Source organism: Ambystoma mexicanum, chromosome 12 (assembly GCF_040938575.1).
Source record: "Ambystoma mexicanum isolate Mex_15411 chromosome 12, UKY_AmexF1_1, whole genome shotgun sequence".
NCBI classification, from domain to species: domain Eukaryota; kingdom Metazoa; phylum Chordata; class Amphibia; order Caudata; family Ambystomatidae; genus Ambystoma; species Ambystoma mexicanum.
In genome coordinates this window covers 399,607,485-399,632,510 of record NC_090936.1, presented here as the reverse complement: position 1 = coordinate 399,632,510, position 25,026 = coordinate 399,607,485, and the positions used below count along the sequence as shown (strand labels likewise).

The 25,026-nt window shown below is 45.4% G+C and overlaps 1 protein-coding gene across 1 annotated transcript in view; it reads left to right on the top strand.

Moving 5' to 3' along the window:
* Positions 1–25,026, top strand: part of OVCH1 (ovochymase 1) — a 1,424,491-nt gene that overhangs the window by 1,317,683 nt on the left and 81,782 nt on the right. Inside the window, exon 30 of the mRNA XM_069628530.1 lies at positions 7,808–7,972. Within this exon, the coding sequence (XP_069484631.1) occupies positions 7,808–7,972 (165 nt within the window). The remainder of the gene's footprint in view (positions 1–7,807; positions 7,973–25,026) is intronic.

The window sequence follows — 25,026 nt, the reverse complement described above, 5'->3', positions numbered from 1 at the left end:
GGTCATGTCGGGTGTTATGTTTATAAAAGGCTTGGTGGCTGCAGTGAGGGTTGAGTGCGAGCTAACATTGAACTGGTGGTGTTGTGGGGCTACTGGACCATTCCATTGGTCTCTGGGACCGCCGTACCGTCAAATATTGACTTTTAACTAACATTTCTACACTGTTAACCGAAGAGAACTTAACTTTCATGAGCTGGAACGTGTGGGGTCTGGGTAATTATAAGAAAATGAGACAACTACAGTTGCAACCTGAACGTCATGGGGTCAAAATCAAGACACGCCTGTACTGAGTACTGTGAAAAATTCTCAAAAACGTGGGGCCCCCAAAGATACTTCACTAATTACTCTACCAAAAGTTGTGGAGTCATGACCCTAATCCACAGGAGCCTAAAGTTCGATCTTATATCCTCACAGATTGACCCCCAGGGCAGATGTCCTACTCCATGCTATTCTTCAGAACAGGGAGGTGGTCCTACTGAACATTTACGGTCCTAACATTGATGATCCAGAATTTTATTTACATCTCACGTCCCTCCTGGATAGCTTCCCCTCAATACCAATACTCTGGAGGGGTGACTTTAATAACATTTTTTACGTGAACCTGGACAGATCTGGCTCCAGGCCCCGTCAACTTACCAAAGCAGCCTATACTACATTGTCATCTCTCCCCCGGCTTGCACTGGTCGACACATGGAGGCTCCTCTATCCCGATTCCCGCTCCTACTCCTCGGTACATGACTCCTATTCCCGAATCGACAGATGGCTAGTTTCTGATATGCTGATTAAGTGTGTTGCGGCTACTGATCCTTCCTAGAACCCTGTCTGACCATTCACCAGTGACCATTACCTTTTGCTGGAGTCCGCGATCGGACTAGGCACTGGAGGATGAAGCCTCGCTCTCTCCTTGACCCTGTATTTAGTTCCGAACTGGAGATAGCCATCAAAGAGTTCTTTGAAATACACTGACTCGGTACCCTCACAGGCCACTCTTTGGAATCTTTCAAAGCCTGCATTAGAGGCATAGCACTATCCAAGGAAAATGGTATCCTTAAAACAATCCGAAAGGACATCGCTGAAAGCGAGTCCAAACTATCGAACATGGAAGCCCAATGCTCGCTACACCAAACTCCTGAAGCCCTAGCGTCCATAGGTGCCCTGGTGGACCGCAAACTAAAATTCTTGGACAGCCCTGGCCTTGCTAGGAAATATGGTGAGGGTGAACGCCCGGGCCACTTCCTGGCCAGGCTTCTCCGGCGCGAGCTTGGTGCCCCACACATTCCTGGGGTGGAAAGACCCGATGGCTCCCTAGCCACTTCATTGCAAGATATCCACTCAAAATTTTTCACCTTTCATGAATCCCTATATACCAATGCGGACAGTGCTCCGATATCGGTGATCGACTCCTATCTTGATGCCCTTCCCCTCTCGTACTTTCCCCCGAAACCATTGGATCTCTTGACTCGCCATTCACCCCTGAGGAGTTCTCAGATGCCATAGACTTTCCAAAGGGAAGTCCCCAGGCTCCGATGGCATCCCAATTGAATTTTATAAACGCCACAAATCGCTCCTACTCCCCGCCTAATAGCACTCTGGGAGGAATCAGTGGAGACAGGCGATTTCCCCCCCCTCTCTCTGCGAAGCCACGATAACTGTCCTACTCAAACCTGGCAAACCCCCCACACAATGCGGTTTGTACCGTCCACTCTCGCTCATTAATTACGATGCCAAAATCTATGCCAAACTATTAGCTCTACGCCTGGCCCCCTACATGCCGCATATTATTCATCCTGACCAAGCAGGCTTTATTCCAGGACGCTCCACCTCCTTGAACCTGAGGCGCCTCTTTAATATAATTAGCAGAATAACCCCAAATGTTCACGCAGTAGCCGCTACTCTCGAAATGCAGAAAGTGTTTGATTCGGTTTCATGGAAGTACCTCTGGCGGGTTCTTGAAAAATGCAAATTCGGCCCCTCCTTTCTCTCCTGGGTTAGACTACTATACTCCGACCCAGTTGCCAGGGTCCGCACTGAGGACCGATGTTCTCCCCGTTTTCAGATCGCTAGGGGGATGAGGCAGGGCTGCCCATTCTCACCCCTGCTTTTCACCATAGCGATGGAACCATTTGCGGATATGCTACGCCAATCCCACACACATAGAGGTTTACGAACTGCGGGCCAGTCCGATAGTGTCCCTGTATGCCGACGATGCGCTTCTCTTCAACCACTCCCCCTCCATCAATTTGGCTCCAATATTGGAAGATGTTATCCGCTTCGGACACATCTCTGGACTTAAAGTGAATTGCACTAAATCCACCCTCTTCCCCCTCAGACTGCACTCCTCCCCCCACTGACACTCTGGGGTTCACTTGGACTCAGTCCAAATTCACCTATCTTGGAATAGAAATAGCTTGTCACTTTGAATTGACCTTTGAAGAAAACTACCAGCACTGGGCTGGAGTAAGCTGCCGATCTCCCGAGCAGGCAGAATAGGGATACTAAAGATGATAGTACTGCCCCAACTTCTGTATAGGTTCACTAACATCCCCTTATGGCCAGTTGAAGGTTTTTTGCGAACATTGACTTGCACGAGTAACAACTTTTTGTGGCACTCGGGTGCGGTCCGCCTTAAACTCGGGACCCTGTCCACCCCCATAGAGGGTGGTGGCTTTGGTGCTCCTGATTTCTATAAATGGTAGCGCAAGTCCAATTCACGTCACTCTGGTTCAATATGTTAGACCCCCTGCCCCCCACATGTCAGGCTCTCAAAAGGAGCGGTTGGTGACCGGGATATTCGTTCCCTAGTTGTCCAACCCATTCCGATTCCGTCAGTCCCGGACTCCCTTGACCTGGTGGCCTGTACGTCCCTGGCCCTAACAAAAGCATGGAAATTACTCGGCACTGCCCATCCATTCCATGGTAACCTCCCACTCGAACTTCCTCCCGGGGGTCCCACATGTACCACCACTCGTAGTACGCCGTTGGGCCGAGGCAGGATATGAGTTGATCCGAGACATCTTTGAGCAGGGCAACTTCATTGAATGGCCAGACCTCCCACTGTCCCTGAGACAGAGTCTGTCTGTATCGCTTCAGTACTCATCTCTTCGGAAGACCCTTAAATGCAAACACCCTATGTTCCCAGCGGTACCACCATATGATCCTGCAATTGTGGAGCTAACCTCCCCCATGCCCACGAGGGGTAAATTATCCAGACTCTATACCATGGTTCAAACTAGGACCACCCCAGAATTCACCAAACAAACACGCATGGGAAGATGACCTTGGGTTGGAAATGACCGAAGAACGTTGGGCTCATATGTGCGCACGCATACACAGGGTATCCTTCAACTCCCGCTTCAAACTAATTCAGTTTAAGGTACTCCACAGGTACCACTATACCGCAAACAGACTTCATCACATGCTTAATGACGACTCCCCAAGATGCCCCAGATGTGGCTATGATACTGCCGACTATATTCAAATGATCTGGTCCTGTCCCGACTCACCCAGTTCTGGAATTTGGTATGTGCCACCATGTCGACTATTCTTGAGCATCCTATCATCCCATTCCCAATGAGATGTCTATTCCACGACTTTCCCGAACTCCGCCGTGACTCCAAAAAACTGGCCGGCCTCTGCATGTTACTCGCAGTGCGGGCCGTTCTACTGTGCTGGCTTCGGCCCACACCACCCACTCATGCTTAATGGCTCAGGGCGGTCACTTGGGCTTCAGACACCGAGGAATCCTGGTCGCTACTACAGCCCACTCACTCAAGACCCAGAGATATTTGGCTCAAATTTCGATCCTATATGTCCACTATGGAAACTGCATCGGGTACCACATCCCCGGCTCCCACCCCCACACACTAGTTCCCCTTCCTGAACTGTTGTCTTTCCAGTCCCGCACCCACTCTGCATGTATCTCCCAAGTGTATAATCAAACTGTAAATTGATCCTGCATACCTGTATTATCTATACTGCTAATGTATTGTACCTGTTTTGTATATTCCTCGCCTATGTCTGTGCTGTGCTGCCAAGCTAAATAAAAAAGTTTAAAACAAAAACTGGGTACATGGATAGAAACATAATTTGAAAAACACTAATTGGAAGATATTTGGGTTATTAAAGACACAATGTTGGCACTTGTATTGCACCTTTAAGGCTGCCGAGTCCCATGTAAATTAATTGCATCACGGAGTACACCTGAGGTAACTACATAAAGAGCCGATTTTCGATTGAACAGCCAGCCTTTACTGAGCCCTATAGGGATCTTTCCAGATTTGCACAGAACATCATGTTCTTTGAATTAGAAGACATAGCAGAAACCATTGGCAATTGTAAGCGTACAGCGTTACCGGGCCAGACAGCATTGACAATACAGTCATTAAAAATACTAGCTTTTGGGCTCTGTTTCTATAGGATTTGTTCAGGCACACTATAAAACAGTGTGAGATATAATTCCTGTGTAAAAAAAAAAAAATGGGCAATGCCCTGAACCTAGTTACTACCGCCTGCTGGCCATGCTAGACTCCAGCTGCAAAATATTCTCCACCCTCTTATTAAATCAGCTAAGTGGACGGAAGCCTCTAAATTAAGTCAGCAAACAGGATTCAGAAGACCTTTAAAGTACCTCATTGCAGATTCTAACTGACAAGCGGATAGCCACCTCAATTTGTGTTTTGACTACGAAGCAGCATGTGATTGGGTGCTTCACCTCAGGCTTTGAGGGAAATTGGAAAGTCGGGGTGTTGATCCCTTGCTATTCTTTCTCGGACAATGATATACTGACACCTCAGTGACTATCAGATTATCGCAGAAAGGCGATATATCCAAATCATTCAGCAAAAATTCTGAACTAAAGCAAGGTTGCGTGTTTGCCCCCATCAATCTTTAATTTATATGTGGCTGAAATGAACGACACGCTACGCAATTGCCACAATGTTCCACCCGAACTCGGCAGTGAGAGCATTGCTTGGCTCTCATATGCCGACGATACTGTTAGATAAAGCACATTTGGGCCTGCAACAATCAATGGCTGCTCTTTGCGCCTACGCTACTGGTAATAGCCTGAAGATAAATCAGTGAAAAACTAAATTTATGATTATTGGCAAGAAAGGGTGTAGCAAAAGAGGAATTTTCCTAGCAAATGGGGGCAGGTGGTAGAAACTTCGAAATTGTTAAATCCTGCACTTATTTAAGAATGCCTATTAAGAATCTCCCTTCAGTCTATTTTTATGGTAAGCTCCTCTCCCTGGAGTCTACCAGGAACTGGAAGGTTATAAAAAATGATATTGCCAGGAAAGGTGGTTATTCTGTGGAAGGCTTGTTGGTTATCTATAACAAGTGTGTAATCCCTGGGGTGTTATACGGGCTTGAGGTCTTGCCTGACCATGTCCAGTGGCTCAGTAAAGTGGAAGGCAAACTTATGCTATCTTCACTGGCTCTACCTTGTGCGGTGCTGGTAGAGGCACTGGGAGTCGAGTTAGGGCTCCCATCCCTCATGTCCCTTTAGAAAATTGCCAAATGCAAATTACTTGCCAAAATAACATGTGCTGCAGGCAGGGAGCACTATTTACTGGGACTCTCTGCCCGGAAAGGAATGTTTTAGGCCTGGCGAACCAAGCATATTGTGAGTTACCTGCCACAGTTAATGGCCATTTAGAGACAATTGACATTATCATCCCTGCTGAGGAAGAAGCCACTGTTTACTCTAAACTGAAGGCCAATACTTGGGATCAATCTCAATCGATTATGAAATTAACTTTAACAAAGTGCAATTTGTAATGCAGAGTTTCTCTCCCGGCCTCCCTTGTAGCTACCTTACTAAATCATGTAGCACTGCCCTTAGTATATTTTATATTTAAGATTTAATATTCTTCCTATTCTGGAATACTGTGGTGCTTAGAAGGGTTTTCCCCTAGAGTCTAGGATATGTCAACTCTGATATAAAGAGATCGAAATCGCTAAGCATATTTTGACCAGCTGCCCTTGCCTAATTGAACGATATATTGGGGGATATGGGACATTTGTCAGCTTACCAGACAGCATTCGTTCTGATCAGTTTTGGGTTATCCTTTCAGCCAAATCTTTGGTGATTACAGCTGTCTACCATCTGGGAATGGGAACTGAAACCCTTTAATATGGCTTGGTCTCTTCGGCAATGTAGATCTCGTTCTCCGTTGTAAGAATTACGTCCTTTGGTTAAGACAGCAGTATGAAGCTCTTAAGAATATTTTGTAATTGTGTGATTACATTTTACTGGATCTGTTTGTAGTGATCAATGTTATTATAAAATGTTTGTTGAAATGTGGTCTGGTTCCTTTGTATTGATTGGTAGTGCTTAAGGCTCATTGTGTAAGCCAAACGCACTTTCTAAAAAATAAAATAAATATTAATCCTCATTACATGTATAGTAGTTTTGTAGGCAATATAGAACTGTAACACCTACTGTATTTATAAAACACACAAACAAAAGACTCACCTGGTATCCCTTAAAAACGTAACCTATTACCTTCAGATTTGCCCATCAATTCTATTTAAAAGCTGAATTCTGTTACTATGTTTGGAGACTGTGAACCTCAGATTAAACACAGGTTATGTCATTTTAAGTATTTATTGGTCCAATGATGCACAGATAAAGTATTGGCCAGGATTACGACGTTTGAGGGAAACAAAGGCTAAATGGTCAAATCCGTTTGGGCGAATCCGAGCGCAAACAATTATGTGGCAACATCAGTTATTAACAGTGCTATGACAATACAAGAATGCTTTTTATAATTGCTTTGTAAAACCAAAGGTACACGGTTTCCATGTTTTTTCTGATACTGAGCTACAAATCCTTATGTATTTTTGTGTTGCTATTTTGTAACTTTCTTGCAGGCATTTAATGTGATAACTGAGGTAACATATTTTAATATGGTGTTGGCACCCCATTGTAAGGGCTGGAACCACAAGGGCCTATAACTAGGACACCGGGACGTTATCCCCGTTCCAGCTCTTGGAACTGGGTGTTAACGACTATTAGCACCTCGGATTGCCAAAACGGTAACCGGGGTGTTAAAAAAAAAAAGCTAATTTCATTCATTGAAAGGGATGCTGTGCACGTCCCATCCAATGAATGAAAATCCTATGCTAAAATGGCCGTCATGGATGTGGAATGCAGGGATCTATACGGAGCCCCTATTCCTTTACCATGGTGGCCTGGAACAGCGAGCGGCTTGTAAGTTGCAGCAGTGGGTGCTGCTGGCACAACAATATGGTACATGGGCCAGGGGAGGGGCGTGGGGGAATGTTTTTTTTTTTTAGGGGAGGGTGGGGTCAGATGGCAGCCAGTGGTGAAGGAAGCAGCGTGGAACATGGGCTGAGATCAGAGATGTCAGCCTGCAATCTGCAGAACCTGATTGGCTCTGCCCCATCCCGAGTGCTCATTTCTATTTGTGTGCAAGCAATGGAGCACTGAATAGGCAAGAGCAGGACACAATGATGCTTCAAGGTGATCAATAGCCTTAGAGGAGTGGGCTTAACTGGATCAGTGGCAATGGGTGAGATGTACCTTTCATGTCGTCTAAATGTGCATCTGTGATGATCGTAGGACGTAGGTTATTCAAGAACATGGATCAAAACTTGAAGGCTTCTGCTTTTTGCTTCCTGGGCTGTCGTTTGCTGCAGCAAAACATATACTGCGCATGAGGGGCACGGGCAGAGACGGGGTGCAGAGTGAGGGAATTTCATTTTTTTTTTGCTTGAATTCCCATGGCCACTGAAGTCTAACATAACGAGCAAATTGCACATTATGTTTCTTCCCATATAGGTAACCTGTGTGGCGATGAGAAGGGTATTATTCTGCAATCGACTGGCAACTATTTAACGCTGCATTTTCAGACGGATCAGTCTGTAGGCGGTCGAGGCTTTAATGGCACTTGTACAGAAGTCACGGCGGAGTCGCTTCAGCAGACGAGGAGTGACCAACCAGCTCGTAAGTATTAAAATGTTGAATTCCAAATTGTAAATGAGGGACACAGACTCGGTGAGGGAGTCTTAATATTGAACGCACAGAATTGGGCCTCTATGGAACATGACACAGGGCACTATTGTGTTTCAAGATCAATGTCTCCCAGGCCTGTGGTCCGAGGCATTGCTAGTGGGGGAGGGGGGGGCTGAGGGGGCTATAACCCTGGATCTTGTTGTAGCTCTGGATAGAAGCTCAGAGGCTACAATCAAAAAGGCTAGCTAGCCCCGAGTCCCGACATTAGCCTGACCCCAGATCTTTTCCAAACCTAGCAACACTCCTGTCGTTTAAGAGGAACCTGTGCAGAAACGGTACCTTGGGCACCGCTGTAATAGGAGTGCAGTCACACATCTGTAAATGGGGCTACACTACATGTTGTGAAAGCAATTCAGTCCTTCACTGAATGTTCAGCCCGACGATGTTCATGCTGAGAAAGTAAGGCCGTTTACTGGATGTGTACCCAGAATATGGCTGAGCTGCAGATAAGGCATGGGGGCGATCTTTCCGATGGGACACAGAATAGCAAGCATGCTGCACGTGCAAAGCACTACAGGAAAACCATGCCTTCCTTTTTTCGGCCTAGGCTTTGGTGACGGCAGCCTGGCTCTCAATCTCTTGGGCCGAGAGGTGATGGCATTTGCCACACCTTAAATCTGCCCTAGTCCAGAAATGCTGATTGTTACCAAAGCGGTCACACTACAGTGATTTAGAACACCAATGTCTACCGCCAAAACCAGTTTGCCGAAAGTTAATGGGTTATTTGAGGCTGTTTAAAAAATCAATTTTAATAGAACAGTGTCGTGTGATAGTGATTTGTCTGAAATGTAATCCACTTAACCCAGTGTGGCTTTTAGGGGCTTGATTACCGAACAATGGATCCTCCAGGACAGGTCTGAATAAAAGGACTTTGCTGGTGCTCTTTTCAAGGGGGGTAGGGGGAGGGAGAACACGTTCACCTGTTTAATCTGTAAAGTGTTTTGTTCCAGTTTATGTTAGGCTGGGCATGTTGGTAAACGTGCCCTTTATGCCCCAGTCATAAACATTAGTTTTTCATTGACGCCCAAATTATAATGACATCATTTAACATACTCTGATGTAATCCAACTTGATCCGAAGTAATTCCGAGTATTGGGTAATGCTAAATCACCTGGATTGTGTACAGGTGACCTGAATGGTCAAACACCTGGATCATTAGAAGCCTATGCATGTCTGCAGTTATCCTGTGCTACTGGGGCCAAACTGGCTTGTTTTGTGTGCACTGCCTTCTTTTTCCTGTATGTACATCTCTGAACAGGGCAGTGTTACACGCTTTTCTTTGTTCTCCCCACACATCTTACATTCAAACATTGGTTTATGCCCTGCCTTGACGATCCTAGAAAGCGCTTCAACGTTGTAAATGAAAACATTTAAAATAAAAGCGCGATTGTGAAACAGACCTTCATAGTTGGCAGGTGAGTGGGTGATGAGATGTTTCGTCCTTTGGCTAATTGTAGTATATATTGATTTATATTGAGGTTGGGGATGGGGCAGAGAGACGGGTGAAGCCTACCCATTTCAGGCTCGAATACTGGCAAGGCTATCTGAAATGTCGCTAGGCCGAGTACAATAGTTAATTACTCATTCTTGTTGTTCATAGCCCGTAAGAATGTTTTGTATATTCCCTCGTCGTGAACGCTTTGAAACACATTGTGTACAGGCGCTATATAAATAAACTATCATATATCATATATCAAGGCTGACTGGAACGCTCATCCGCCCGAATTAAATTGCATTCATTGGATGAATAGAGCAGTAATTCTAGCACTCCACATGGGGCAGGCTGAATCCAGCAGGTAGGGCTATATATGAAATGAATTAGGAAAGAATTGATAGCAGATTTTAAAAATGCATTTGCTCGCAGTTTGTAGTCTTGATATTAAAAGGAAAAGGCCTGCAACTTACTGAACGATGCCTCTGCTAGAATACACCTGTATTAATATATATATTTGCAAGTTGTAGAAAGACCATTTATTAGGCATTTCCGAATACATATGGCCAGTTAAGTCCACACCTGCACATCTGGGGCTATGCCTTAACGCAGGGGTCTGCAACCTTTGTGTCTCTAGATGTTTTGGACTACAACTCCCATCCTGCCTATACAGCATAGTCAATGGTATGGGAGGTGTAGTCCAAACATGAGCCACAGGTTGTAGACCCCTGCCTTAACATATGGTGACTTTGCCATGATGGTAGTATTGATGCATTGGAAGCAGCAATTGACAGAGTAAAAACATATTGGCTTTGCCAATGCTTCTCTTACGTACTTGTCATGCACTGTTATTGAAGCGTTTCTTTACTTTTCGTTGCTTCTAGTGACTGACTTCCTGGGTAGTGCATGTGTGCAAAATCTCCACCTGTCATTGTTTACGATCTGATATTTTTCCCTGTTGTATGGTCTTGAGGTGACCATGTTTGTGATGCATTCCTGAAACACTTATGACCATTGTTTTACCCAGGTTATTAGGGCCTGACTGCCTCCTCTTGTTCAAGCTCCAAAAAACCCCAGTCTCTTACATTGCTCTGCATTTCTTTTTTTATTCATGTCGTACCCTGATTCAGGTTTGGCTATTCTCTGAATCCATTAAAGGTCTGAGTGTGATGCTTTAGTTATTGGAGGGAATTTTCTAATCGTATTTGTGGTACCAAGAGTTAAACTAGCGAAAATAAGAGCCTAGATCTTTAAGAGCCTAGATCTTTAATAAAAATACTCGTTACCCTTTAGGTTGTCATTTGTGTACATAAAATGTACTGTAGTCCACCCTTAGATAAAGGACTTTGGCCTTCATCACGAGTTGTGGTAATTCCGCCCCTTACTGCAATGGTGTCTGGTGGAATTACTGCTATATTAAAGTTTGCCAGGAGCATGTGTGCGCCCACACACACACCCCATTGGCGTTAACCGTAGGTCTGTCTGGCAGAATTACCACGATAAATGAGATTTTCATGGGCATTCTACCCAGAATTGACCGATTTATCGTTACCACCACCGCACTGAGTGGTAATTCCACTAGAGGAATTAATGCTGGTGTAAATGGTGTCATCGCCAGAAAGGGAAGCATAGAGTCGGCCATCTTTAAAAATAAAATCCACTCTCAATCCCCCATTTCCAGTTCCCTACCAAACGGAAGAAAACATGTCGCAGGGCAAAGGAAAGGATATGAGGCTTTTGAAGCAGAAATTCAGCAAGGCAGAGCTGCAAGTCATCAATGATGAGCCAGTTGCCCGTGCAGAAGAGCTGTATGAGTCAGGCACGTGAAGACATCTGAACAATATTACTGTCCGGAATATAACAACCCAGGGCATTGCCCACACTCACTTAATATATTGACCTAGGGTTCTACAACTCGCTACGTTTCAAGCAATAATCTGAGCCAATTAAGTAAACACTATATTTTTTATAATTGAACGAAAAAAGCACAAACTGACTTCTTGTCCCAGTATAAGGTCAGGCCCTAATACATTTTATGAGACCTATAATAACATAAATCATTAGCAAACATCAACAAAGAATACAAACTAAATATCAGTAAAGTGTTCAAAATAATTCTGTTTGACACACAGGTCGTTAGCAAAACTGTTTTTGAAACATTCATACAACTCCAGTTCTTGATCAGTATTGAGTCAATTCGTACCTGATGCTACTGTATTGGCTTGGCCTGTGATGCTTGTGTGTGGAACAACATTATTTGCTGATACACCACTTGAATCACTGTCACTAGATGGAACCACCGAAGATTATGAGCCACTCTTATGGCGATCTTAATTGTGGTTCCTGTTGGTAAATGTCCTGCCACGTGTATACCATGTTGTATTTATAATCCAATGTATCCCTGAACTTCCTCAGTTTTCTAGTCTGAAGATCCTTTTGCTAGCTTTCAAGTTTGTTATTGAAATTTTCCAAAATAGTGGATTTCTTGACCACTCATTAACTGAGTTTTTATGATTCTTTCGTACCTTTCATGCTGGTCGTATATCTGGTGTCAGGACTGCTTTGCTATCTGGTCTTTGAACTTTCACAGCTTTTGCGTGGGTGACATGAGGCACTGTTCTTATTAATGGCGTTGTGGGTGCATGGAGTTGTACATTACACTTTTGTTTATTTTGTGTACTATTACATTTCCTCATGGCATTAATTGGTGAATGCGCTATTGCTTTGTTTTTGGTCTTCCACCCGTCTACCTGGTCTGTGGTATGGAACACATGCAGGGGTGATCTCCCGTCTCCAGATTACCAGAGGATTTTATTTACTTTTCTCCAGTGCGAGTGACTATCATCAATGAGGTAAAGTCTAGCGGGTGACTTAAGGAAGACATTGAGGTAGTTAAAAGTGTATTTGTATCCATCTCTGGTGACTTGCCATGATCAGGAATGTTTTTTTATTAAGGTGATTAAGAAAAAAACCCTTTGTTTAAACGCACAATAACTGCGTGTTTTTCCATTATCTTTTCGTCTAGGTATTTGAGGGTTTGTCCCCAATGGGACACAGGCCCCGAAACGCATAGGATGTTTTGTATCAGCTTATAACACTCATTTCTGTTTGAAATTACCTTATTTATGTACCAATGGACTCAATACTTATCAAGAACTGGAGTTTTATGAATGTTTCAAAAACTGTTTTGCGAACGACTGTGTCAAACAGCAGAATTATTTTGAATACTTTACTGATATTGAGATTGTATTTTTTGTTGATAATTGCTAATGATTTGTTATAGGTCTCTCAAAATTTATTCCGCCCTGACCTTATTTTGGGACAATAAGTATGTGCTTTTCTGTTTATGTATAAAAATATGGTATTTACTTTGGCTCAGATTATTGCTTGAAACGTTATTTGAGAGTTGTAGAACCCTAGGCTCGCATATTGAGTGCGAACAGTGCCCTGGGCTGTAATAGTCCGGACCGTAATATTGTTTTCTTAAGAGTGAGAGCCAACCCTTTCATTACTACTAGCACCACGAAAAGAATTGGTTAGTGCAATAGAGAAACTTAGTTATCAACCTTTGAATCATAATTGGACAAATTGTAGAGTGCCGTCCCCATCCGAGATACAGGAAGACATCTGGCCAGAGGTAGGCTGTCATCTGGTTTACCATCCAAGATAAGGTTGCGACAGGACAGTGGGCACAGTCCCACGGGACAGCAAGGAATCCTGTAAGAGGTGGAATGACCAAGGCCAGGGCCTGCAGCCCTCCTGTCAAAACCCCAGGGAGTGACATCTGCCACAGGAGGCACTGTGTACCCACTTGTCCTGTCCCTGTGGGAGGAGAAGGCAAACGGCATAGATGGCCCAATGGACAGTGGAATGTATAACTACATGCCACTGCATCAAAAGGCAATACCACCACATGCGTATGCAACCGACTGTGCACATAGCCATGCACTGTAGTATGATTTTGCATGTGAGCCCATGCCACCATGAGCAACACACGTGTGCAGGGAAAGGCAGTGTACCCCCACCGCTACTGCATGTATAGGCCACATCACCAGCCCAACAGGCGAATAGTCCATACATTGAGTGTACACCTTCAGCAGATACTTCCCTCCCACCTTGCAGTAGCCATATGCATTGGCCTGCAATCGACCCTGCACATCAAGCCCACATGGTGACTTACAGCATGTGATTGTCTGCCTAACTGGTTCAGTCGACTCGGGAGGAGGATGCAGGCCCACTGGTGTAACCACAACCTCCACCCATGCACTACTCCGCAATGGGAAAAGCAGGAGTTGAGGCACCAGGGCCCAGCAGTGCCACTCCAGCTGAAAGAAGTGGAGACACTGGCGCAGTCCACACCAGTGAGCCAAGTGGCCTCCCGAGCTGCATTGCACATGCACCTTCCGGTACTGCAACATATGGCAGCACTACCCACACATCTGAAGGTGCTGCACCCCCGGCATCGGCAACCACCACTCCACAGCCAGCCCCTGTGGTTGTGTTCGAGGAGCCAGACGCTGCCATCAGTGCACATCGATCTGCACCCACCTATCTGCCTCTCGACACCCACTCACCTCAGAAAGATGACCAGGCACATATGTGGCATGACCCGGAATCTGAGGGCGACACTGATGCCAATAGACCAAACAGCTGAGGCCACAGGGGTTTCAGGTCCCCCCTGCTTCAGCCCTCCGCATACCCCGCTGCACAACATTCTATTGATGCTGTATGGAGGAGGCTGTATGCGATAGAACAGCTCCCTGTAACATTACACCATGATGCTCGCGGTACTGCATACATCCGACTACCTGTAAATATGTAAATTAGCCCACCTGGGCAAACACTACTGTACCTTTACTATGTCTATGTATGAAACTAAACTGTATGGATGCTACTTTATATATTTAAAGATAAGGGTATGCATTATGTAACATGTGAGCTTAAGACTTGGTTGAGACTTTCCCAGGGGCCATCCACCCAAGAACAAGTCAATGGGCTGTGTTTGTGCTGGTAGAAAGTTCCCAGACCCCCCGCCCCCTCTGTTTTGCATACCAAGTAACTTTGGGTCTCACCCTAAATTATCAGGGGAATCCAGACCTGGACCCCTTGCTCACTGCTCTTAGAGGCACAGATTAACCTCACTGATGATGCCCAACTAGGCTAATACACATGTATGGGGTTGCAGTGGTACTCTTGCTCAGAGGAGAATTGCCTAGCATTTCGGTGCTAGACTGCCCCTGGGCAGGACAAAGACTGATATGCGGGGAAATTTCTTCTGTGTGAAAAGAACAGTGAGCTAAAGACTTGGTTGAGACTCTCCCAGGGGCCATCCACCCAAGGACAAGTCAATGCGCTGTGTTCGTGCTGGTAGTTTCCCAGACCCCCCCCTCTGTTTTGCAACTTTATATATTGTACGATAAGTGTGTGCATTATGTAACATGTAAGTTAAGCGCCCAGATGTCTCGGGGCTTGGTGCGCTCTACAAATAAATAAAGAACAGTGGCCGATCAACCTGGAGAACATTTTGGATACCCAAGTGCAGCATCTGAAAGCAATCCATGACTCTGTGCAGGTAGCCTCACAGAGGATTTCAAGGTCCTTGGACTGGGAGCGATGGCAACTGCTGCCCTGACTGTTGTGTGACAGAGGGTGAGAGCTGATGGAGGGCATATCCGTATTTACTGACAGTGCAGGCCAGCAGGCGCCTGACCTTACAGCACATCCGGTGGCCAGAATCTGACCTATGCCCCTCAGTGACACCCCCCCTCGTACCCTACAAAGTTATCATTAGCTGGCAGCTCACAGCGCTGAATGTGGCCCACCCACAGCCAGAACTGCCTGCCATAGGCAAGAGGTCAAGGATATAAATGTTACAACATTACACTTTTTCACCGGGCGCAGGGTTTTGAGTATGGGTGTTGGGGAGGTGGGTGGTTGAGGGTGTTGGGGATCAATGTTTTTGACTGACAATGCACTATTAAATATTTAAAGCAATGCTCAGGCAATCCTTTTGTGTGTGAATGTGATGCATTCAAATCATGGCTAAATACAATGGTGAACAGCAGGTGATTATCGATGTGTTCAGAAGTAATTGACAATTCTTGCCACACCAGACGGCCATCCCCGCGCTGCTCCTGCTGACTGTGTGGCAGCACTGCAAGTTATGGAGGAGTCTTCTTCTGGGGGAGGCACGGCCGCATCAGGGGGTAGAGGGACATTTTGCCTGAGGCAGATGTTGTGCAGCATGGCACAGACAAGAATTATTTGTTCAACCTTCTCTTGCCTGTACATCAAGGCTCCTCCAGTCCTGTGTACACAGAAAAAACAGGCCATCAGTAGGCCAAAGGTCCACTGTATGCACAGCCTGGTTCTGTACATGGATTGGGCACAGATGTCATTAGTCACAGTGCATTGTGGATGTGTTGTCTTTTCTAAAGGTGTATTGATGGAAAGACTGTGCATGCTTATTCCATGTATTGTCCCACAACATGGTTCTCCTTCCCAGTCATTGGATCCAGAGCCATTCACTATGGGGGAACATATGCATTTTCATGTTATACCATGCTCATAGCTCACAACCAGCAGTCCTCACTCATGGTCTGTGATCTACATTGCAGAGTGCATGTAGCCTGTGTTGTGCCTGTATGCTGCTACCATGCATGTGTCCTGAAGTGTGAATTGTTCTTGTGCATGTTTGCGGTATCTGCGTTCCTTCCATTACAGCTTCACATACATGGTTACCAGATTACATGGCCTTTCTGCCAGTGTTGCATTGTTCTTCTTCAGTGTAGAGCTGTGACATTCGATATGTGGGTATGTGAACCTTGTTTTGTGGTTCCTGCAGTCCTCTGTGTATTGCTTGATTGTTGGGGCAATAAGCACCGCTGACATACTACTGCATTGTTCTGCATCTCCTAGTCCTGTGGGTTGATGGATGTCATGTGTGGGGTGAGAGGGCAGGTCCTGCATGTACAGGGCATGCATTGATCAGTTGTGGTAACGTTACTCCCCTCCTTTCAAAAAGCATTTCACTAGTGCTGTGAGAACAGTTTGTGTAGGGCTGGCATTGTCCAGGTCCAGAAATTGATTCTACTCACCTAATATCCATGCCCGTTGGCCTCCTTGGTTCTTCATGAATGCAGGCAGTGTGATGTTCTACAGGACCACGTTATCATATGCGGAACCAGGCAAGCAGGCACAGCAGTGTGTGATCACAAGGTCCGCATTTCAGGTGACCTGGACATTCATGGAGTGATGCTGCTTCCTGTTGCAGTATACTTCTTTGGATTCCTGGGGGTGACCGCCACATGGGAGCAGAGCAGTATTTGCGTTGGGCAGGTTGGCTGCTCCATAGAAATGTACCTTTTTGGCATTAATCTGTGCTGAGGTGGTGGACAGGGAAATGTGTTGGAAGGCATTGTGTAGGAGTTCTTCCAGCACAACCTGCGCAAGCACATATGAAAATGTCGGCTTGGACATGCCATGCAGCATTTCCAGTGTGCTGGTAGGGGCCAGTTGCAAGGAAATGAAGGACCAACACAAGCTTCGACAGCAAGGTAAGGCAGTTATGTTTATCCAGCTCTGTATGTCATGGAGAGTAGCTCTGCAATGGTCTCCCTGTTCAGTCGGTACACAGTAATCAGCTGTACATCGGTTAATATCCAACATGAGGGCCTGTCCTGGGTAATGTGCCCTCTTATTGCATGGCCTCTCCTCCTCTCTGTCCTGTGCTGCTGTTCCTGCATCTGCATTTCAGTGTGGAGCAGGAGGAGATGCATGTCCCAGTTAGCGACACCATGGTGTTGGAAAGGGTTTGTCCGGTGCAGGCCTTTTTCCGTCTTTGAGTGTAAATTGGGTGCACCTGTGAATTGTTTTCTGTCACCTGTATGCATTTACCTCCACCTTTTGGGTGAAGGTAACTGCACTGGTTTTTCAGCGTCATTGCTGCCCATATTCGGCAGTATTTTGACTTGTGATACACCAGAAATTATGTTGTCAATCTTGACAGTAATTCTGCAAGCACTTATTCCGCCAAATGGTGGTGGTAATTCCACTGGAGGAATTAGACCAAGCTCCTTATTCAGTGGTGTGTTAAGTGGTGGTAATTTAGTTTCCACTACTTTTATCATATACTGCCAAATTCCTAATGGTCCCCTTTGTGTTCACCTTCAACTTTGCCCTTTGCGATTAATTTAAGTTCCTAGGATTCACTGTGGATTCTTGAATGCGACTCATTGGAGACATCCGGGTGGATTCTCGGCAAAAGGGCTTCATGGAGGGGATAAATGGGTCAGCAGGTTTATTTTGTATGTAACTAGACCTTCATTGCTTAAGCCTAATACCACAGTAGGGGACAACAATGGGACAGCCATAGTCATGCTAGAATATTCAGTCTTGAATTAGTTCAATAATCTTGTCCTGTTTCTGGTCAGAGGTGGTAGTCAGACGAATCTGATGGCTGTTTTGTTTTGCCCACAAGTATATGCAATGCCTTGCACAGTACTTCCTGCTCTGTCTTTTCTTGACCTAACTGGCACGCAAACACAGCTCCATGTAAAATGTGTGGTCGTCTTGAGCATGGCTTGGTGTGGTAAAGCTTGTAGGTGTTTCCAATGCAATCAGGCTCCCTTTGTGTGTATCATACCATAAGTCCCTCAGTAAGTGTTTGCACCAGACAGCACTGGTGCATAAAATGGTTATCCTGTGGACTTTTCTGAACCTGGGTTGCATGTATTCAGAGTTCAAACAATGACCTCCCCAGGGCCATTATGAAAATTGCTGGTTTTGGTGTGAAATGCTGGAAAATGTGCAGTAGCCCTGAATGTTCCTTAATTGTGGCAGATGATGCGAGATTTGTCAGTTGAGTGGATGCCTGGAGATAAGGAATTTTGTATATTTACCTTCAGGCCCTTCTTGGAAGCTATTGGTAGTGTCAAGCTAATGTTGTTCAGGAGGGCGTCGTGATGTGCATACATGGCCCAAGTAACATTACATAACACAGCAAGGAAGCTTTGAGCATATATGGATGTCTGGTATTGCCAACCTGCTTTCCAAGTTGGCAGTGCACACTACAGTACGCAGCCTCTAGGATGTTTGTGGTTGTGGCAAGTGAACCACCTGGCCTGACAATGTCACAGCGGCGGGAATTGGTAGAGAGGGAGCTGTCATGGCCAGAGGCAGTGGCACCGCCCCTATGGGATTTAAGGATGACACCCTGCATGGATCAGGCCTGAACAGCCTTCTGTGCCATATTTAAATATTTTTCCAGGACTCTTAAGTCTAAGCCATTCTCAACAGAGGTGAGAGCTACACTATAACACCCCACCACAAACGGCAACCCCCTACCAGATGGTGAGAAACAGCACAGGAGAAGATCCTGTGGAATATGCACAGCGTGCCATGGCCTCAGTCCCCCTGGCAGAACAGGCAATACACGTCAGTAGCTGTCCACTCTCTTCTAGACACTGGACTTCAGTTTTCAGAACTGGTCCTTTCCAGGACATTGGCCATCTGGAAGTAATATAGGCCTACCCCTAGTCAGGATTTTAAGGCTTTACAAGTCTCTGCCTAGGCCTCAGGTTTCCAGCCAGTCTCTCCGGTGTCTTTCCAGACCTTGCAAATCAACGTTATTAACCTGGATTTGTCCTAGACCTCTGGCTTCAGGCCTTCACACAAGTCTCTTTCCAGACCCCTGGTTTCAATGATTTGACACCAGCCTCTTTACAGACTTAAGGGATTAAAGCTTTTACACAGGTCTCTTCCTAGACCCCTGATTTCAACGGTTTGAAACAGATCGCTTCCCAGACTGCATGCTTTCCAGGGTTTTCACTGTTCTCGTTCCAGACTGTACTTTTATCTCGGCTCCATCTTGGGGTTCCTGGTGGGGGGTTAATGAGCAGCTCTCCAACACCCTCGATTGAGGTGGTTCTTCATTCTTGTTTTGCTTCCACACTGGTCTGATGGCCAGCACCTCTTTATTATGCTTTGCTAAAGTCTCTTTGGACTTCTCCAGGTGAACTTGTTTCTGGTTAGTGCTTCAGTGTACCCTTTTACCAAAGATTTCCAGGTACATTCTTGTCCCTGGCTATACTCTACCACTGTTCGCCCATCTGGTCCACATTTCCTTTCGATCATGCAAGCTGCTTCATCCCCTCTGTGTCCCTATGGATGCTTTCCTCAACTGGGCTCATCCCTTTTAAAGTTGAGTGTGGCTGTCCACCCTCTCTCTGTAGGTCCATAGTCCGTCCTTTCAGTCATTAATCATGAGTTTTGATCGGCTACTTTCACCATTCAAGTCCTTCCATTTTATGGTCCGACTGTTGTCTTCTCTTTGTGATTGGTTACCTGTGTTTGCTGCTTGATTACGCCGTATTGCCCCAGTTGAAGATTAATGCCAATGTGGCATTCAGTGCCATCTTGGAATCGCTCATGGGCCTTTGCATGGCTGCACAGTCCTGCATTCGGTCTGCCCCAATAAGTGAGCTTGTTGGAGCCTCTTCCCGCTGACTCCAGGTAACATCACTGAGATGGGAAGTTTCAGAGGAGATCTCAATTCAGATTCCATCTCTGTGATAGTGGTTTGGAGGTTCTACAATGGCGTTTTTTTCTTCCAGAATGTTTATTTACTCACCGTTAACTATATAGTTTTGGCCACCTTTGTGTCCAAACCTTCCTGACTTGTGATCAGTGTATTCTGGCACTTGCACTTTCTCCAGACTTCTCCTCTACTGTGAGACTAAGGTCTACCGTGTCTCGTGGAAGGTGGCGCACCACTGGGAAAACATCTACTATTAGCTAGACAAACCCTGTAATTATCAGGCTGCTACCCCCACATGCTAGAATAGTGAGTTCAACATACTCGTATACAAAAAGGATCGCACAACCTCTCAACCGAAGTCAGGAGTACCAACCAACCAATCACTGCATGCTGAGATATAGGACTAATTGGTCTATTGTTGACTGAGTGAAACTCACTCCAGACCTGGGAGCAGGAGAAGTGGAAGGTGGTCTGCATAGTTTGCTCAACCTAAACGACTGTAACTACGTGCAGCCCCTTTCACTGAAGAATCTCAATGCATTGAGGGGCATACACTCCATGATGCTACTTTAAGTTTGAGATTTGCATGGGAGTCCTTATCCAGACAATAGTGATGGGATGTAGGTGATGTGGGGATCATCTGTGTCACTGGTTGTCGCACCACCATGATCTCAACACATCTTCCCACTGGTGGTGGGTTTTGTATAGGGCCTGAGACTAGTCTTCAGTCATCAACAGGGGCTCTGGATGTGGCAGTTGCTGTTTCTAGTTTTCTCTCTGGAGGTTTGACTCCTGGTTCACTTTGAGCCATTGCACTCTTCCATTGCTCATCAAAGAGGAACTTCGCTCTATTTTGCACGCATGCCTCTACTGTGTTCTCAGTAAATGTCTATTCTTTTTTTTATAGCGTGCTTCAAACCGGAGACCGGTCTCTAAGCGTGGGATCAGGATTTGAACCTGTGATGCCCTTCGTTGTCTTGCTTCCAAGACAAACGAGTTGTCCCTGAGCTATCCTTCCGGCATTTGCATTCACTATTCTTTTAAAGATATACAGTGAAGTTATTGTGCTTCAAGAATCTGTTGGGGCAAGATTTGTTTTCATTTATGGAACTGCAAGGTCTTATGATTGTGGTGAAGTGATTTCTGGGGAAGGTGCTGACTGGAATGCCCAGATGCATGAACAGAATGGGCCTAGTTTACACTACATAGGAGCCTCACTCATGACCTACAGATTAACAAAGTTAATTCTTGACTGTGGCACAGATGGATGTCTGCCCCCCATTATATGCAGTGGCTAGTCACAATACAGAGACATTTATTATAAAAATTGATACTTTGTTTCAAGTTATTGGGTGGTAAAACATGGTTGCAGAATAGGCACTGGATTTCCAGGGTATACAATATACAAACTGCCAGATGAAAATGCAAGAGGCACTTTGGGCTGATTAATATGGACAGAAGGCAGGGCCCGCCACGGTTTTTCTTTTTTCTTTCTCTTTAGTATTGCAATGGGATCTTAGTACTCTTTGTGTGGTCGAAGGTTGCAGAATGGTGGATGGGCAGGGTCTGGGTCCATGCCGGGTTCGTTGATTTGGGATTTATGCAGATAACCGAATACTGTATAACTCTGTTCCACTGAGCTTGCCAACTGACTTTCATGAGAAAACCAAGGCGTGTAGGCTACGCATACATTGGCCAAACTGTATCCTGTAACCATTCGTAGGGCTGGCATTGTCCAGGTCCAGAAATTGATGCTCATTGTAAACTGCAAGCTATCCATATATCTTGGCCATGAGATTAGAGTGGTGGACGTGTGCAGCCTCTTGAGGATAGTTTGGAATCTTTAATTGGCAATTGGATATTGTCGGAAGGTACCGTTGAGTTGGGAGATGCTGGTGGAAATGATTACGGTGCTGATAGATTTTCCAGGGCGCGTGTCACTTAGCATACCTGAATTAGAGTTTACACAGCTAATGTCTACTTATGCACTCAGTTTGGGGCTGGACTGGCTCCTGAGATGGGGGTCATTCTGGAAGTTCATGAACATCTGACATGGATGTGCCAGATTCAGAGTCCTACTACACTTTTATGGCTTGCTACTGTATAAGCTGCGATTGCTGGGATGCCCTATCAAACCAGAACAAGTTGACGGTGGTCTTCTCTCTGGGGTCTACTCCTAAATATCAGCACTGCTCTGGAAGGGAAGTGTTGAGGGAGGTCTGGGAAGGGAAGGCGTATCTACTATATCTGGGACATGTTCTTGAATACTATTGTTTACATGCTTAAAGGCATGGTCTAGTAAAAAAATTTATTGTCCCTACGGGTTGGCCATGTTTTTTTAAGCCCAAGTGGCTCGATTTTAGAAAACTTTCCTATGGACCTTACCCGAGTTTTCGTCCATTAAACGCATGCGAAAACAAGCACCAGGGAGCCGCCATTTTCTGATAATCCTATCTTTTCCCCGATCGCCCTGGCTGACCTGCTTTTGCGGCACTAAATCAATTCCCCCCCACCCCCGAGTCTGACATTATCAAAACATTCATATTCCCCGCCTCTCCCCGTGACGTTAGGCAAAGGCGCCCAGTCTTTTGCGCGACTCCACACAGAACCCGGAAACCAACACAGATCAACTCACAACACAGCGCGCCACAATTCGGAATATGAAACTGTACTTTAAAATGAAACAGCAACACGGTACATTTGGTAAAGTACATTTATTTGACATTAAATGTTTAGAGAATATTCAGCAATTGCCATATGAACTCCGGAAGCCATTTATTTTCTTTTATCTCTATCTGCAATAACTGTTCCGTTTCATCTTGAGTCACGCGCTGTTCCTTTATGGTACACAGGGTGTTCATTTTCGTAAAAAGAATCACTTTGGAAGCACGGTGAACCGCAAGGCTGTTCCATCAACTAGGCACTAGTCCAGCCTAAAGGTTATGTTGCTTCTAGCCACTAGTGCAGCGTAAGGGCATGTGGGACCTTGGCGATCGTCCCATAATATGGTGATCGTGCTCCAGTTGTTGACACGAAGCTGCAGGTGTCTGCTGAAGAATCCATCCACCTGTGTCTCAAACAGATGGCAGTGGCAGAATGGGATCAAATACCTGTTATGAAAACAAAAAAATAATTAGTCTCGCTAGCCGAACTTCATTAATATTACTCATTTTATTTATTACGGCCGATCAGAAACTATTTGCTTGCAAGGATAGTTCAATGGAGTATGTTTGTCTCTCAAATCAATGCGAAAAGTAACAAGATAAATCGAGGCCAACACACAATGATGAACAACAGTCTACATGCGTGAGGAATGATATGATATATGATATGGCATTTGTAAAGCGCCTATACTCAAGTGTTTCTAGGTGTGACGAGGCAGGTGGGGGGGAACAAGGGCAGACAGACAACGATCCTACTAGGCCAGGTGTCTTTCTGATCGCGCATGGGGAAGGGCTGTACATGGTTAGTTGAATACAAATTAAATAGGGCCAGCTGGTGGCAAGTGCAAGGTAAATGCCGGGAGAAGGGGCTGAAGGATACAGAGACAGTCCCGTAGTGCAGGTAGGCAGTGCAGGGAAAAGTGGCTGGGCCAAGGACCGTGATCGGTGAGACCAGTGGACCTGCATGCCCATGTGCCCACTACGAACAGTTTTACTTGCTTTTCCTAGCTCTTCATTCATTCATTTATTCATGCATCCATTAATTAAATCTTCATTCCGATATAAAAGCGTGTAAAGATTAACTTACATTATATTTGAAATTTCCATTGTGTGTCTTCGTAATGCAGTCTGTAAAACGGACCGTGCTCTTGACAACGATTTTTCGTATACTGACCTAAAATGAAACTGTCTAGTTTCTGAATTTTCTGCCTTATCGTCTTACATTATTGCGCACTCCCTTCAAATGTAGTTCTTTCGGCATGGTCCCTGTCTCAAGGTCAAAAAACAATAGACCCTTGTACTTCCAGTGCGACTTGTGGGCCTCATCTGGGCGCTGTCCTTCGCATTCTTTATTTGCATCATCACGTAGTATAGGCATCTGTGAGAACTTGAAGTTTAGAATCCGTCTATGTAGTGCGCCTCAATGTGCAAATGCGAACTAACTTCTCTCCCAAATGCCACGGCCCGTTTGGCTGGCGCGTTCTAAGTGCCCCAATTTTGTCCCCATTGTCTGCGAGCTTTGCAGCCCAAATTGAGACTTTTAATTTTTGGCGGAAGGTCAGGGAAAGTATAAAGTACCACAGGTGTTGAGTTAAAAGTGAGATTTATTGTTTGTTTTATTATTTGCAATACCCAAGCCTCCCCTCCGTTAACAGTGCGCAGCATTTACATTTACATGAGATGAGACATGAGAAAAATATATACATACACATATGTGAGGTGAATAGAGAGAATTCAAAGATGACACCCAGCTTGTTCGCCACCCTTGGTGGTGAAGGTAGGGGTTAGGTTTACAGGTACACTGTACAATAACATTTATTTACAAAAAGACAATCGTATTGCAATTATTTAAACCGGGAGTTGTACTTCACAATCAGCTGCGCTTCGGGTGGGCATGGCACAGTCGCAATGTTCGGTGGCAATGGATCACTGCTCTGCACAGAAACGTCCAAAATTCCATATCTGTGCTTCTCTAACACAGCAACAATAAGGCCTTTCACAAAGTCGAACTGCATTTCATCATAGACTGGGTTGATCACCCATTGCTTACTTAGTTTTGAAAACACCTTAGTGTAGCGAGGCATCCTTACTTTACCCCTAGTCCTAGATTGTTCACGTCCAACATTGCTGTTATGGGCCAAGACCGCTAGTAGAGTGCGATGTTTCATGCCCCGAAAGCTAAAATGCAAGCACTTTGGCCTGTACTTTAGGCACATATTGTGGAACACCTCCAAATCTCCTGTGTGACAGAATTCTGTCAGTCCTCTCAAATCTCTTGATAGTTTTGTCGAAAACAATCTTCTCAATGGCTTTGTGTGTTGGTGAAGATGGAATCAACCACTTCTTCTTCCGT